General features: G+C 54.5%; 4 protein-coding genes across 4 annotated transcripts in view; 1 reads left to right on the top strand and 3 right to left on the bottom strand.

Annotated features, from left to right (window-relative positions):
• Positions 1–346: 346 nt before the first annotated feature.
• Positions 347–3,482, bottom strand: PV07_06540 (uncharacterized protein). The gene is made up of 2 exons (XM_016393526.1): positions 2,159–3,482; positions 347–2,109 (listed from the first exon to the last, which is right to left on the bottom strand). Exons 1-2 carry the CDS (start codon positions 2,677–2,679, stop codon positions 771–773), a joined length of 1,860 nt encoding a protein of 619 aa, XP_016246945.1. The 5' UTR covers positions 2,680–3,482; the 3' UTR covers positions 347–770.
• A 1,390-nt stretch (positions 3,483–4,872) lies between these two features.
• On the bottom strand, positions 4,873–7,946 carry PV07_06539 (uncharacterized protein). The gene is made up of 2 exons (XM_016393525.1): positions 5,449–7,946; positions 4,873–5,397 (listed from the first exon to the last, which is right to left on the bottom strand). The coding sequence occupies exons 1-2, from the start codon at positions 6,610–6,612 to the stop codon at positions 5,269–5,271; spliced, it is 1,293 nt and encodes a 430-aa protein (XP_016246944.1). The 5' UTR covers positions 6,613–7,946; the 3' UTR covers positions 4,873–5,268.
• Positions 7,947–11,227: 3,281 nt separating this feature from the next.
• On the bottom strand, positions 11,228–13,954 carry PV07_06538 (uncharacterized protein). Its single transcript, XM_016393524.1, has 2 exons — positions 13,677–13,954; positions 11,228–13,614 (listed from the first exon to the last, which is right to left on the bottom strand). Exon 2 carries the CDS (start codon positions 13,541–13,543, stop codon positions 12,671–12,673), a length of 873 nt encoding a protein of 290 aa, XP_016246943.1. The 5' UTR covers positions 13,544–13,614; positions 13,677–13,954; the 3' UTR covers positions 11,228–12,670.
• A 610-nt stretch (positions 13,955–14,564) lies between these two features.
• Positions 14,565–15,129, top strand: part of PV07_06537 (uncharacterized protein) — a 2,224-nt gene continuing 1,659 nt past the window's right edge. Inside the window, exon 1 of the mRNA XM_016393523.1 lies at positions 14,565–15,081. Coding sequence (XP_016246942.1) covers positions 15,031–15,081 — 51 coding nt within the window. The 5' untranslated portion in view covers positions 14,565–15,030. The remainder of the gene's footprint in view (positions 15,082–15,129) is intronic.

Below are 15,129 nucleotides of genomic sequence, written 5' to 3'. Positions count from 1 at the left end.
GATTGATTGGCATGGCGCAGGCGAGGGAAGATGCCGAGGCACAATGGCAGCACATGACGATGGTTTGAACTTTGTGGAGGGGAATGAGAAGAGAAGAGGAGAGGGAGAAAGCGAGCAGCGAGCAGCGAGCAGCGAGTGCGACAGCGAGACCAGGACCAGGAACCAGGACCAGGACCAGAAGCAGCGTCATCATCGACACCTAATTAATTAATTACTGTGACTTCCACTTCCCACAATAATATGATATGGTCTCACCAAAGACGGCGAGCCCGACTGCCAATCAACAGCAGGAATTCTCTGCTACTCGTACAGTCTAGCCACTATGATTATTGTGAACCAACATAAAGCGGGTTAATGTTATTACTCGTTATGTCGACTCTGCCGAATACTGCCCTTGTCCACGTCCTCATATTAGTCTGCTCGCTTGTGTCCAAAGTCAGCAAATCCACCTCCAGTCACTGGTCAATATCCCCGACGGTCCAATTGGTTGTCCCATGCCACCGTCGGAGCATTCCTTCGTTCATGATGATGGTGATGACGACGCTGGCGACAACAGGCTGCTGCCGATACACAGACGTGAAGAACTGATACCGGTCCAGAGACAACACATCCCCCCCGAAGTCCCCGTCCATCCAATGGCATCTGTCCTCATCCCTATTCCCACCCAGGTCTGGAGAAATCATAAATCAAAGAACTGTTAGATACCGAGATACATCTCCCCTGGCAGTATCCTCCAACGCCCATCCCCTTCACTTGACCGGCCTTGCCCTCTATTCTCTCCCCTGACGACCTTGCTCGCGACCTGCATCACTCTTCCCTCGCCCGCGATACCCTCCCCTTGCCACAAAATGAGCGCTGCCTCGCCCTCGGCCCCTCTCTCCTCCACCGTTGGCTCTTCCTCGACAACTCCCTCCATACCGGCCACCTCCACTGCCGCTGCCACTGCCGCCGCCTTTACCTTTGCCGCCCACCTTGAAGTCAATCCTCTTGAGTGGTCGCTCAACCGTGTCGAGCCCATCGAGCCCTAACTCGGCCCTCCTTTCCTTGCTCACTTTCCATGGCTGGAATATTTCCTGCGCGTCCTTCAGACCGCGCAGCTCTGGCACCCAAGCCTTGCAATACTCACCTTGGGGATCGTAGTCACAGCCTTGTTTGATGGGATTGAACACCCTGGCTTCGCCTCGAGGATCATTCCCCACCCCAGCCACGTATTGCCAGTTGCCCCAGTTGGAGCTGACGTCGTAGTCGGTCAGCATGCATTCATACCACTCGGCTCCCAACTTCCAATTCATGCCCAAGTGCTTGGCCAAGAAGCTCGCCACGTTTTGTCGTGCTCGGTTGCTTGTGTAGCCCGTGTGGAAGAGTTCCCGCTGACTGGCGTCGATGAAGGATGTCCCCGTTGTGCCACGCAGAAATCGGTCCAACATCTCCGCCGCTTCTGGGCCGCTTCCTTTGCTGCCAGGTGTCTTCCAAGGGTAAGAGCGGTCGTTCCGGAACCCCTCGAGCCTAAATAACCGATACCCAAATTTGCGTGCAGACAGCCGCATATAGTCTCGCCATAAGAGCTCAAAGCGCACAGCAGCAGTGCCTGAGTTCTCACCTTTCCCGTAGCCTTCAGTGCCCTGAAATCGGTCATCCCGGCCGTCCTCGAAGGCCAGCAGTTGGAAGTGTACCTGGCGCGCGGTGATGCAACCGAGCGCCAGCCAAGCGGAAAGTTTGGTGGAGAAATCTGTTCCTAACAGGCCGTTGCGTGTATCTTTGTATCTAGTCATGGCTCCCGATTGAACGAGGAATTGTAGGCGTTTCAGTCCTTCCGCAGTGCCCCCATGGAAAGGATGAGCAGAGGCGACTCCTGAAGACGGGAAAGGGGGTGGCTTGGAGAGAGGAGGGCTGGCCATCAACGGTTTCATCAGCGCCGCTTCCAATGTCTCGAATGTGTCAGGTATCGAGAACGGACGGGACTGCAACGGCGTGAAATTTGGTGGCGGCGGCAACAATGGTGGTGGAGGGAGGGTTTTTCGTGGCGCATCTCTTAACGGCTCTACCGACTTCCGGTAGCTCGTGAAGACATCCGGAAGATCAGAGGGCTTATCGAATGGCAAATCTCGGCTATGATGAGTCAGTCCTGCGAAATGTCCCGTCGCTTGTGCATGCATACTCATCGATGAAGTATTTCTCGTCCAGCCACAATCGGAAACTTGCCCCGAACTTCTCAACAGCTTTGCGCACGTCCCGCTCCTCTCGCTTCTCCTCCACCCCTTCCTCCTCTGTCATCCATACCGCCGAAACAGACACGTCCTCAGCTTGACGGAACTGGTCCAGAATGTCTTCGACAACTCGGCCTAAAAGGCCGACGCGGATACAGAGGCCACTACCCACACCTTCGAGTTGAGATTTGAGATCCCAAATCGACTCGGCGAGGAATCTGGCTCTGGGAGGTCCACATCTCCAGAACTTTCCCACCTCTGAACGAGCCTCGGGAAACGGTGACTTGGCGCCAGGTTCAGAGAGAAACCCAGAGACCTCAACCTGCTGGGCGGCAAAAACATACACAGGGAGAACGTGAGTGAAGGGCCTTTGTGCCTGTTGGGAAAGCTGATGGATCTCGTGGAAGACGGGATTATCTGAAAGTCGGAGGTCTCGTCGCAACAAGTATATCAGGACACGATGGGCGGTCATTGGGCCAGCTGCAATGCCAGAGCCTTATTCGCTTATGAAATAGCCCTGTCTTCAGGCGAATACCGGACTGTGAGATCTGAATATGACTCGAGCGATGGCCTTGCAACCTCAAGACTTCCAACCGATACCCAGGCGTGCGAGAAGAAGGCGTAGAAGCTGTGTCGACGAGAAGCTTCTCTTGCAGGCTGAGCGGTGGATTTATGGAAGTGTCTGAGGAGAACAGGGGCACCTGGCAACAGAGACTTGGGGGCCGAGCCTATGGAAAGTGCGAATCGTGAAGGACTCGCAAAAGAAGACAGAGATTGACAGGAGGGGCGCTCAGTGACGAGTCAATGATCGTAGCTAATCAGCTGGCGACAAATGGCAGAGCAGTAGCCTTCTCAGGTAGTGGATGTGATCGGCCAGGATGGGCGTAGAGGCAGAGAGTACCTAGATTCGTATGCCATCCACGAGTTGAGGGGCGAGGGACCAATGGTGCAGGAGGAACATGGCTGACGAGACTAATTCTGCTGGGTGTCGATGCAGTCAAGGATAAGTTATCATGAAATCATTGGGAAAGGTCTTGAGAAAGCGGAGCCACAAAAGGGTGGCATCCGGGAACCAAGCTCGAACCTTGGAGAAACTCGAGGGTGAATGGAAGGATGGACATGGCCCGCAGGGCGCTGGCAAGGTGTCAAAATGTAGGGGCACGGATGGATTGGTGGAAGGGCCGATTTGTGGCTGAAGCAGGACAAAGGTAGCAGAGCAAGCATCATGGCGTGACGCGAGAGAAAGGATGGGTTGGAAACAAGGTTCGATCTGAGGTCGGAGTAGTCGATCTGCGAGATCGATATGTGGAGCTCCAGTGTGGTACGAGGTAGCGCCGATCGATCGGGGAATACACGGACTGTCTTTGACTGTTGTACCGTGTGAGAGCAGCCTGCAGGCAAAACGTGGGTTTCCAGGGCGGGGTTTGTGTTTGCAAAACATGACCGCTGTGAGTTTGACGTACGAGGCAGAGCGACGACCGAAGAGAGGCAGCAAAGAGGGAGCGAACGCGATGCTGATTTGAGCAGCCATTCGCTTAACAGCTGCAAGGTAAACTTTTGGCTGCAGCAAATGACACAAGGACAAGCCTGCACTTACCTGCATCTGGACGGCTGGCATGAACGTGGACATTGGAATGCGTCTTGAGTCAAATTGGCTTTTGTTGTTCGGTACCGCCATGGTGGCTGGCCCTGACCACACCTTGTCGGCTACCGCCAATCATTGATCATCCTGCCGGAGTCCGCGAGAGAGAAAGGAAGGAGAGGGTGAGGCCGTAGCAGAAGAAAAGAGAGAGAGACAGAGAGACAGAGCGTGTGTGTGGGTGTGTTTGATTGTGTGCGTGTCCAAGCTGAGGAGTGTTCCTACTCGCTCAGCTTCTCGCGATCCATTGCTCTTCCTGAAGCGCAGTTTGTCTTCCGCGTGTCTGTCAACTGTGTCGATCGTGTAACCTTTCAAGGGTCATTGGGCACCACGCGAGATGAGGGAGCCAAGGATGGCACAAGTGGCTGTACAAAGCTGTCTGGCCGTCCCGCGTGGTTCACCATGTGGTTGGACGGTTCCTGGTTCCGGCAAGGTGGGCAAGGTGGTATTGCATTGCTTCTGTGTCGAGGACATTGAGGAAATGGGACTCGAAGGCAATCGCACGGCACAAGGCATGTTGGCTGCGTTCTTGCGGGAGGCACAGAGGTGTGAGAGAGCGAGAGAGCGAGAGAGCGAGAGAGCGAGAGAGCGAGAGAGCGAGAGAGCGAGAGAGCGAGAGAATCCACAGTGCAGCAAGCCAGGTGCAGGCGGCCAGGTGGCTCGGTGGCTCCCTCGCTCGCTTCGCTGGCCGCTGGAGGTGGGGTCAGCCGTGTGGTGCACGTGATCCAGGCTTCCCCACACTCATGGAGACTCGGGGATATGGGAAGGCTGAGAAAAGGGGCTGCGAGGGCGTGGCTGTCGGCGCCTCTTCCGCAAGCGAGGCTCGCGCCATCTCGCCATCCCAAATCAAGCCACCCTCGCGTGGTCTACAGGGATCTTCCCAGACACGAAACTGGACAGTGGCTACATCATAAAAGACCTGGCACCAGTTGGCCGCGCCGGTCAATCACCGGGAAAGTCCTCAAGGTGGCTTCGCGGTGTCATGGCAGCAGGGCCTCCATGGGTACAGCGCACCAGGCATCGTCATCTCGAACCACCACCAAAATATATTCATTAAAGCTGTATTGATTCTGTCAGAAATTTTGGAGTGTCCGCTGATGCCCGACCTGAGTCTGTCATGCTCACAACCACACGCCCTGCCAGAAAAAGTCACCAGTATAGCCCTGTCCTGTCATGCCATTCCGCTGGGTATAATGAACAAAATGGTATATCAGAAATGCCCATTCCTAGCAATAGAATTCCATCAAAATCCATCCGTCTCATTCCGCCTGTCGCTGGCGTTCTGCCATCCATCAAGTCATAACCCAAAAACATTGAATGAAAAGAAAATCCACTAGACTAGGGCCTCCCAAGATCAAATATTGTACAGTCGCTCAATGAAAGTGATAATATGCAATCAGTGAAGCGAGGGGTGACGCCTGATTAAGCTGCGGGAGCAGCTGCTGGGCTTTCGTTGATGCCATCACTACCAGACTCGGACTTAACACCGTCCTCTCTGGCCATAGCATCGGGTGGCTTGCCAGTACCGCAGCCTTTGACAAGGATATGTCGCTGTGACACACGTTAGTCTAGTCGCAATCAAGCCCAGTCATCACTACTTACTTTGAGCGCGTCCTTGCGAGAGAAGCTCTTGTCGCAGTGACTGCAAGGAAAAGGCTTGACAGCAAGGTGGATCCGCTTATGTCTCTTCAAATCATGGTTGCGGTTGAAACTTTGCGGACATTGATCGCACTTGAAAGGCCGATCGTGGATTGGTTGTTGCTGAGGCGTATTGCTACGTTGCTGGCCATACATGGTTTGAGGATTTGCGGCATAGCCGCTATTGAAGGCCATGGGCAGCATATTGGTCTGCATATTGCCTACCATGGCCATTTGTGCGCCGGGGCTGTGGACGTTGGACATGATCGGGCCAGGCATGGCAGGCAACGAATACGAAGGCGGGGGAGGGCGCATGAAGGGAGCCTGAGGTTGAGGTCCTTGATGGAGCGGCGGCGAGACTCGGGGGGCAGAAAGGGAATGAGGATGAGAGCTTTGTGATACCGGAGTTGCAGATGCATAATGATACCCAGGATGAGGCTGAGCCGTCGTTGTCATGGTTGCATACAGGGCTGGATTTGATGCAGCTCTACTGACTCCATCTCCCGGTGTGACAGGGGATTGCTGGCTGGGTGGCCTCACACCGTTTGGCAATGGTGATATGATGCTCTGCTGTGCCGTAGCGTGGGAAACACTTGTAGGAGAAGAGAGCTGCAGAGAGGCGCCGTACGGCTGCACCGAATGGAGGTCATAGGGCGGAGGTGGCAATGCGGAAGCCTCCCCAGCTGTGGGTGAGTTGGTGCTGTTCCTCAAGGAGGCTCCTGGCATTGGCGAAAAAACAGATCGGCCGGAAACAAGAGATGAGTTCTGCCAGGAGGGAGGTGTGAAGCCCGTGTGATACCCTGTCGGCGTATTCCCTGTTCCGAATAGCGTGGGCGTATAGGGCAGTACTGGACCTGCTGCGCTATTTGGAGTCGTTCCCGTGGGAATGGCGGATGAGGCAGCGCTACTATCTGAGGCCGAATTGGACGGAGGCGTCAGAAGCTGTCCCACGTTGATCGGGGGCACGGCGTGAGAGGTATTGATGCCTGAGAGAGGAGGGAATTTCTGACTCGATACCACTGGGTTAAACTGGAGAGTGGTCGGAGGTGGGAGCTCGAGGCTAAAGGCGGCTTGCCTGCGCTGGCTCAGGCTAGAAGGTGTGGTGAGGCCATCGAGGGTTGTCCCCATTGGAAGGGGAATTGCGACAGACGCCAGAGTGACTGATGGGGGAGGGATTCAATGCGGGATCCGCTGCTTCTGAGAAAGAGATATGAGAATCAACACGCCGAAAGAGGTTGATCTAGCGAGAAATCGATGATTCTCGTTCCCGTCTTGTTCCCGGCGATGTTGGCGACAAAGGGCAGAAAAGGAGGCGGCTGTTCTTGACCGAGTGTCGTTGTGTGAAGGAGTGAGTCAAAATGGGTGTGGCATCGATTATCGCGACGGTTCGGATTGAACTTATATCTTGGTTCAACTTGATGTTCTCGAGAAAAGCCCCAGGTTTATGTGATCTATTTCAACAGCGCCTATACGCGGTGCAGACTGGCAACTTGGTAGAAAGTGTTGGAGGGTGGTGGAGTACTCGCGGGTGAAGATCAGTTTCTTGGACTGGGAACGCGGCTGACTTGCGCGGCTTTCTCAGTGGTCGGGGGGGGCTTTTTATGGTCAATGGGCCTTCTTCAGATAATCGAGGGAAAAGATCTGCACGGAGTCAACCAAGACCGATAGTGACAGTGCTCCTCCTGGGTCGTGCGAGGGGATGTGGTAGGAGGATAGTGTGACCTCAGTCAATACCTCAGAGCTGGAACGAAGTAACGGTGACGGGCGGGCGTGGAGGTCGGGTGTTTTCACACGCAGACGAGGAGAGGATGAGAGAAGGATTTTGAAATCAGGCTATGAGGGCAGTTCGGGGACGATTTCAAAGATTGAAGAGTACTCGAGGTCGCGATCCTTTTGGTCGGGAGCACATGGCGTTCTTAGCGGGCAGCTGGCGGCCGGCTGGCTGGACGGGCCTGTCGCCTTCGTCGCCTAAAAAGAAGAGAGCTGGTCGAAAACGGACAGCGGAGTCAGGAGGTGCTAGGATGTGATGGGTATGGTCGCGATGGGCGCTGCTGTGCGGGCTGCAGACTTTGGACGGGGTGGGGGGACGTGTTTTCTGCCCTTTAACGCTGAACAGGATAGGCTTGGAGGTGTGAGCAAGGTCGGGCAGAGAGCTGATTGCTGATTGCCAGGGCACACTGGCGTGAACAAAGGTGTGGAGCTGGCCATCTGGTCAGTGGTCAGTAGTGGTCATGCAGGCAGAGGAGAAGAGAGTTTTGGTCAGGGATGATGGTGGGCGGGACACGGAAGAGGCTAAGAGTCGAGACAGGGAGCCAGGGGGAGGGAAAGCGAGAAGATGGTGAACTGCGGTCTGAACGAAGGAACGTGTTTTAGGAGGACGAGTAGGGGAAGAGGAGCAATCGATGGGATGGGCTTGACATGGGTCCCCGTCGGCTGGGGTCTCAGTTTCCGGTGGTGTTGGTGTTGGTGGTTGACGAGAAGGAGGAAAAAAAGCAGCACAACAGTCTGGACCGAGCGCTGCACCCAGAGTTTGATTCCCAAACGGGATCGCGAGAAATTGGATCCTGAGGCACGCCTATGCTGGAACCGGCTTAGCACTGGAGGCATTGGGAGTGTGATGAGTCTCTGCGTGCTGCTGGTGGAGAATTTTCTGTCAAGTAGCAGTAGAAGGGAAGAGGAGGGGGGGGGGAGGTTTGGGAAGTTGGAGGGGTGGGTTTGTTGGCACAGTACTCTATGCAGGCGCTTGGGGAGGGGGTGCCTCAGTAGTAGCAGGAGGAGGTATTGAGAAGCTGACCGCGGTTACTCCTGGGACTACCGAGAAGAAAGTGATGATGCTTTCCCGGCACGACTTGTTCCTCCTGGAAAGACGGGGCCAACTTTACTGTACCATGGAATGTCTGTACTCGTAGTAGGGAGGTGCCTTGCGAGCAAGTACCGAAAAGCAGCCCCCTCTCCAAACTGTTTTTTTTTTTTACCATAGGGTTTACCTGGATTTACCCATAATTTCAGACCTGTGTTCTTGCCTGGGCCGCCTGTCCAGCACCTAGAGCCGGTTGACTTGCTTACCTATGAGTACCTAGTGTGTGGCCTAGTATTGTGTCACTCGGAGCACATGACGGCAATACTCATCCCCGGGGTTTGTTCGTAGGCGTCCCAGTGTCCCCCCCAGTGCCCATATGTCCAGGTTCCAACATGTTGCACCTGCCTAATCAATTCTAACTAGTCACGACTCGCTACAGTACCACTCCTTGGACTAACCACTGTGTGGGCGTTGGGGTGCCAAAACCACGTACCAACTCGTCATGGTTCCTGTGGTATCTTTGAAATTCCCTATCACGGTTATTTGGCATTTCTTCTCCCTCCATTCTCTGTACCTTTCACATCGCTGTATTCCCCCCTTGTACTCTGTAATATTGCCTCGTGTTCGGCGTTCATCTGAAGTGTCCACCCTGCGTCAAAATTGGTTCCTCTCCCGCTCCCCATTATTTTCATCACCTGTTCCAAGGAAAATCCTTTCCCGACATGTATCCTAGCCCTGGTCATTTGGCCCGCCCATGGTCTGTGTGTCTTTATCTTGACCGTGCTAACTACAACTGACCTGGGACAGGGCTCCATCCTAGGTAAACCTTCTCGCCCAATACCCCGTACCTACGGTTCTTTTGCCAGCAGCAACCCATCGACTCGCACTTGGACCTAGTCTGCTCAGTGCCCACCCTTCCTCCTCACCAGGCTCACTAGCTAGGCGAGAAACCAGAGCTATCCTCTTTATCGATCTCTCACCCTCCCCAGTGCATCACCGACCTAACCCAGCCGGGCTTAGAAAAGTACAAGAGAGGAAAAAGGAATAAACCTCTGGCACTGTTTGTTCGCCGCAAAGGACATCACCTTACCAACCTTCACGGCCTCGCCGTTGATCAGAGGATGTTTCAGGGGGTTTCCCTTGCGACCACGAGCCACAGTTGCCGAGACCCTCGACACCTTACCGTTCCCAAGGTACATTCCTCAAAACCGTGCCCGGATCTTTCCCGACATGGGTTGATACAACTAGGCTTCTGTCAAGCTCCCTTGTTCTGATCCGAGGTTTTGACCTGAAGTGCACACCCCACCACTACAACTCTTGCCGAAGCTGTCACGTTGACCAGACATCTCCTTCCTCGGCTCTCGTCAAAATAGGTCATGGTGCACAGTCGCCATCTCGATATGAGGGTGATATGCCGAGCAGACCTGCTCGAGGCCTCTGTCCTATGGTTGCGTTGCCAACAGTCTCTGGCTCTAGACAAGATGTACAGGCAATTGTCAGCCATTGTGTGCACAGACGTTTGGGGTTAAAGCTTCCTTCATCAGCGACCGCTTAACCCACAACCCCAATGGTCCTTGGCCGACTGACGGGCAGTAATACGATCTTTAGCTCTGGGCTAGTCCTCGGCGCATGCATTGGTGCCGTCTCCTATTCGGCGGTTCACTTTCAAGCGACCTGAACTCTGGCAGCGGATCAAGCAATTTCCAGTGCCATGTGGCTGCCACCTCATTTTTCCGATGCCCCTAAGGCTTCGTGAGTTGATCGGGCGGAGCGTCGAGCACGCTTGCTGGGCGTTTGCTTGTCCCTCACCTGCATGCTGAATCCAATCCAGCTACGCTCCACCCACATTCAGACCATGCTGCTCTTCCTGGAAGTTCAGCCAGCCATAATCGTGCTGTAGAAACAGCCACCGTGAACTAGGCGGCGCCAGCCAGCCCTTTTGCCCTTCGACAGATCGATCTGTTCAGCGCCCTGAGGCTGCCACGCTTTTGACACATTCATGCGAAGACGCAAAACGGGCTCTTCAAACCTTCCAATGGAACTTTGAGGCCGCCCTCTACAAGAGAACGCCCGCCGTTGTGCATGGCCAAGCTGGGCTCCAAGATCACCGCGCACATCTCAAGTGGCTGTCTGTCAGAGATCGCCCCCCTGTTGATCACTCTGGTTATCGCCGACTATTATTACACTTCTCTCCCATCTTCGCTGATCGAAAAGATCGAACATTACTCAGGCATTCATTTTGGGGGTGTTTTGGTCAGTCGCGTGGCCGAGCTCTCCATGCGATTCGCTCCTGGCCCTGAGCTCAGTAAGCGCTTTACGTCAAACCTGATCCCCTAAACTCCAGGAGCAATTTCGGAGAGCTTGGCTTGTCACGAGGCAAACCAAGTGCTCGGGCTTTCAGAAGGGGCCCTTGTGGGCACTCGATGAGCAGCAGCTCTAGGGGATAGCCAATTGTGGACCTCCCTAAGCGAACCGCTATACCGCTTGCAAGACGCCCAAAGCTGCCCCTGCAGATCGCGTCCTCGACCTCGTTGCTGACACCCGCTTGCCGGGGTTTCTGGGGCTGCTCCGCTCCGGCAGGCTCATTGGGCTGATAGTGCGCTATTGGTTTACCCTCCTGGCGTTTTCCGAAGGAAACTCCCTGATACCATGGTATAATTTTCCGTCCCTTTACAGCCTTACTGACGTTTCGAAGTCAAACGCATCTCAGGCCATGGGCATGTTGCAGATTTTCAGCCTCCCTCCCAGCCTGTCCCAAAAGTCTAGACCTCGAGTCAAGCAACATGTCGGAAATTGAATCCTCCGACCTACGGTCCTTTGCCGCCAACGAATCGCTTAACTCGCATATGCTACGTACAGAAACATCCATTTCTTGAGTTCCCGGACTTGGGAATCCGCTGGCCGCATTGCGTGCTGTTTGCCGATTCATTTTCTTCTTTACGTGTTTTCTGGATCTTGCAATCAATAGATCTATGTGCGGACTATGAGTGGAGCCTAAGCATTCGTCAGCCCCTATTGCCTCACTGCGCCTGAAGCTTTCAGGGCTGAGGCGACTATCACTGGAGTCTTGCAATCTCGGCTTTTTCTGCCAGAAGTCAAAGACCAATGCTCATCAACTACATGTTTCGGGAATCTGCATGCGGCTTCACGAACAGCAACTCTGTCGCGGACAGGAGGAAAGTGGATCGGTTTCACGGCAAGAGCTGCAAATGTTGCACATGGCATTGCCAAAGTGCCCGACTCCTGGTTCTGACGTATCGGGCTTTATTTCTGCGATCCCTTTTCTGAGCTGTCCCTTGATGTCTCGATGCAATCCAAAGGGTGCAGACGCCAGGCCCATGGGTCGAGCTGATAGTTCCATTCCAATTGTGCGGGAAATGTCGACTAGCCCATTCTCACCACCCACGCAGAAGGGACGCTGGATGTTTGCTAGAATCGGTGCCGGGGAAAGCTTGATCGTCGCTCTTCGAGGCATGAGGTCGAGACGTCGGACGTAAACACAGTCGCGATCGTCACGTCACGTCTCTGCCACAAACCTTATGCTCCTGGTGGCTTCTGAGTCTAACCTCAACTTGCGAGGGCTGAAGTGTTGCTGGTGGGCTTCCGACCGGCGCCCCTTTTTTTTTGACTCGAGCTATTTCCCCGACCCCGGTTACCCGCAAGAAAAGTACCGACGAGGAGGCGAGAAATCCTGGCATCCGAGCGCCACAGCCTCGACCAGAGCTCGCTCCGACCTTTCGGCCACATCTCAGCCTTACGGCAGTCTGGGCCCGGATCGCTGAGTGACCGAAGCAGACGCTGATACCCACAACTTCACACGTTGAGCGGCCGTCAATTTCTTTCCTGCCGCCTTGGCAACTGGGTCGGGGTGTTGCAAAGCCCTGCTCACTAGAGGTGCGAAGTTTCCGACCAGAGCAACAGGCAGCCTCAACTGGCGAGGCGTCTCTTGGTCTCGAGGGCGTTGGCAGATGGTGAAAGCTACACCATCAACATTAGATTCTAGATAGTCATAATTCAACCGGCCTGCACTGTACGGAGTGCTCGTGCATTATTAGTTGTTTGCTTCCAAAGCATATTGTGCTCGGGAGTGCTTCCCCGTCCAAAGCCACATATACCAGGCCAGGCACGGTGCCACCGGCGACCCATCAATGCTTACAAGTATGCCAGGCGGGTTCCGGAGTCCTCGGTGTATCAACCACGCTCGTCTCTTGATGTGGATGGTGTTTCTTGCCCTAAGGCATGTGCTGCTGGCATGAATCACACATAGTTCCTGACGCAGGATCCCATGATCAGATGTGCCACGACTTCATTCCCTCTTTCCCACGGTAGCGAAGAACACCTGAGTTGAGAATGATTCAACGAGAAAAAGCGGGCGACGCGTCCCAACTATTCACCGGTTTCTTTCCAGACCAAGCAGCGGTATTTTCCACGACCTGCAAGGTGGCCGCCAGTGCTTGACGAGGCTTGGTCGGCTTCGACAAAGCAAAGGTCGGTGGATTGCCTCAGAACCTCTTCCAGAGCTCTGAGCGCCCCGGGCCCGAGATCCAAGGCGAACCGGATTTCTTGGACATGCCTCGGCATGCGCATCACGTAAATGTAAGGATCCAAAAACTCCTTCCAGTCACTCTCCAACATGTTGCGTCGCAAATCCTGCAAGGCGCTCTGGTAGTCGCGGTCTGGGAAGTCGAAGGAAAAATGCCGGTCCCAGACGTTGAGATCGAGGACCAGCTTGGGTTTGCGCTGGCCTCGGGGGATGGAGGCCATGAAGTCGTTGAGGTAGGGAATGGCCGCCAACAAGATGTGGGATGCGGCCTCGACGACGAGAAGCTCGAGGCCGGGACAGCGTTGGTCCAAGGTCCGCCAGAAGGAGGTGGCGTACGAGCTGTTCAGCCAGGCGTTCCTGTAGACGCGCAGGGTCTTGATCGAGGCGAGCGCGACGGGACCGAGGGCGCAAAACGTCTGGATGTCCTTGTCGGAGCGGAACGAGTTGGCGCCGTACGCAAACTGAAGCGCGTCGCGGGAGATGGCCTTGTTCACGCGAAACAGGGCCGTGTGAAAGGTCGGCTCGTGCGGCGCTTCTTGCTCGCCTTCGAACGGCGACCACGTCGCCGCCCACTTTGTGAAGAAGTCGTGGAAGCCCAATGTGATAGGCGAGGGTTTGTGGCAAAATAGGTGCGCATAGATCTGATGTCGGACCTCTGCTGGGAGGTCAAGAAGACCCAGTGGCCGTCGAGGCTGGTCTCCGCCCTTGATGCTCATGATGATGGTGTCTGATCAAGAGGCGACGTTTTCATCACAATTTCCGCGGGCTTTTGGGTTTCTTCCTTCAACTGATCAGAATCAAGCTGTCAGCACGAGAGACATCTAACCTGGGAGTACAAATATGTCATACCCGGGACTCGCTTTCATGCAGGAAGATGGAAGAAAAGAGCAATTTGCTCCCCTCCACGTATAACATCGGCTGATCTTACCCTGCAAGAAAGCCGTATCGTTCTTGGACCACGTGGTTGTTCGTGACTTGCGCAAAGCCCCCTCATCAGGGTAATGGTCGCATCCGTTCTCAAGGAACCCAAAAGTTGCTCAACTTTCGAAGCTGGATGGGGACGTGGCGAGACTTGGAGAGGTTGCGAGGCATGAGGTTGAAAAGGTGATAAAGGCTGCCAAGTCCCCCGGCGGAAGGATGCCCAGCACGGATTCATGATTGCGCCGTTCTCTATTAATACTCGGTACACTATGGGCATCGCGTCTCCAGCCATTCCCCAATTTCAAGAGGTCTACGCCCGTGAATGGATTTCTAAATCACTGCAAGTAAGACAATCGTCCATCTACATGGGCTAGTACTAGAGGAAATGACCCCCAACATATGCACCATGAGCCCACGCCCCATGCACAGATCCAGCCCCCAGGATTCACTGGTTCAGCCTGAGGATAGAATGAGTGTTGGCCTCCTAGATCGCCAGCATCTAGATCTTTTCATTCTTTGTCTCCCATATTCCATGTCTTTCGCCTTCCATAAGCATCAAGGACGTAGTAGTTGTTGCCCTCAGCGATTGCCACGAGGTTATGCATGTGATTTCAGAGTAGTTCCCCCTATTCCGCAGGGCCTTGACTCTTGCAATCACCAAAAACAACAACTTCCCGGTCTATGCATCTCATCAAACTGTCAAGGCATTCTGTGGTTGTGTTGTGTGATGACCGCAGGAGAAGGTCGCCCGGATATTTCTCGCCTCGGGAAACATTGCACGAGGATGTGGTCCGTGGCTTGAAGGCCCGAAGTGCGCAGGAGGAGAGAAGCGTCGAGCAGGAAACGACAGGATAAAAGAAACTGAGAAAGGAAAGGACGAGCTCAGCGTGCAGAATTGCTCAGGAGGATTGTTTCCTTTAGGACGCGTGAGTGGCTTGTTGCCCCGTCGTGCCCGTCGCATGCCGGGATGGCGAGATGGCGAGACGGAGAGTTGCAGAGCTATCACCATCACCATCACGTGTGATCCAAGGGAGGAGATGACGTAGCTCTTCTCGCTTCCCCCAACTACTCTCTCGTGCGAAACCCAACACAACAGCTTTCCCACCTTGCCTACCACCTATTGATCGTCGTTCAGAGTGTCCACCCATTGCAGCCGAATACAGAGCGTGTGAGCTGCGGACTGATCCAAAAAGCTCCTGTTCTCCTCCTGCATATTCACTCCACACCGACCTTTCCCCAGCGTTCCTGAACTTCAGAACCAGCTCACATTCTCTCTTATCGTATGTGGCAGCCCAAGCCGATGAAAGCCTTTGTATCCAACATGTTTCGCATGGTATGTCTACACCCTCGGGATTCCCTCCTTGTGAACCTACCCCGATCC

Source organism: Cladophialophora immunda, assembly GCF_000835495.1.
Source record: "Cladophialophora immunda strain CBS 83496 unplaced genomic scaffold supercont1.4, whole genome shotgun sequence".
In the NCBI taxonomy this organism is placed as follows: domain Eukaryota; kingdom Fungi; phylum Ascomycota; class Eurotiomycetes; order Chaetothyriales; family Herpotrichiellaceae; genus Cladophialophora; species Cladophialophora immunda.
This window is presented reverse-complemented; position numbering and strand designations above follow the sequence as displayed.

What these genes read in the sequence shown, in the direction of transcription:
- PV07_06540 (XM_016393526.1), bottom strand. Translation starts at nt 2,679, where the DNA reads ATGACCGCCCATCGTGTCCTGATATACTTGTTGCGACGAGACCTCCGA. An exon ending in GAGAAATACTTCATCGATGA is followed by an intron (nt 2,110 to 2,158) that starts GTATGCATGCAC and finishes GACTCATCATAG; the next exon opens with CCGAGATTTGCCATTCGATA.
- PV07_06538 (XM_016393524.1), bottom strand. Translation starts at nt 13,543, where the DNA reads ATGAGCATCAAGGGCGGAGACCAGCCTCGACGGCCACTGGGTCTTCTT.
- PV07_06539 (XM_016393525.1), bottom strand. Translation starts at nt 6,612, where the DNA reads ATGGGGACAACCCTCGATGGCCTCACCACACCTTCTAGCCTGAGCCAG. An exon ending in CTCGCAAGGACGCGCTCAAA is followed by an intron (nt 5,398 to 5,448) that starts GTAAGTAGTGAT and finishes CGTGTGTCACAG; the next exon opens with CGACATATCCTTGTCAAAGG.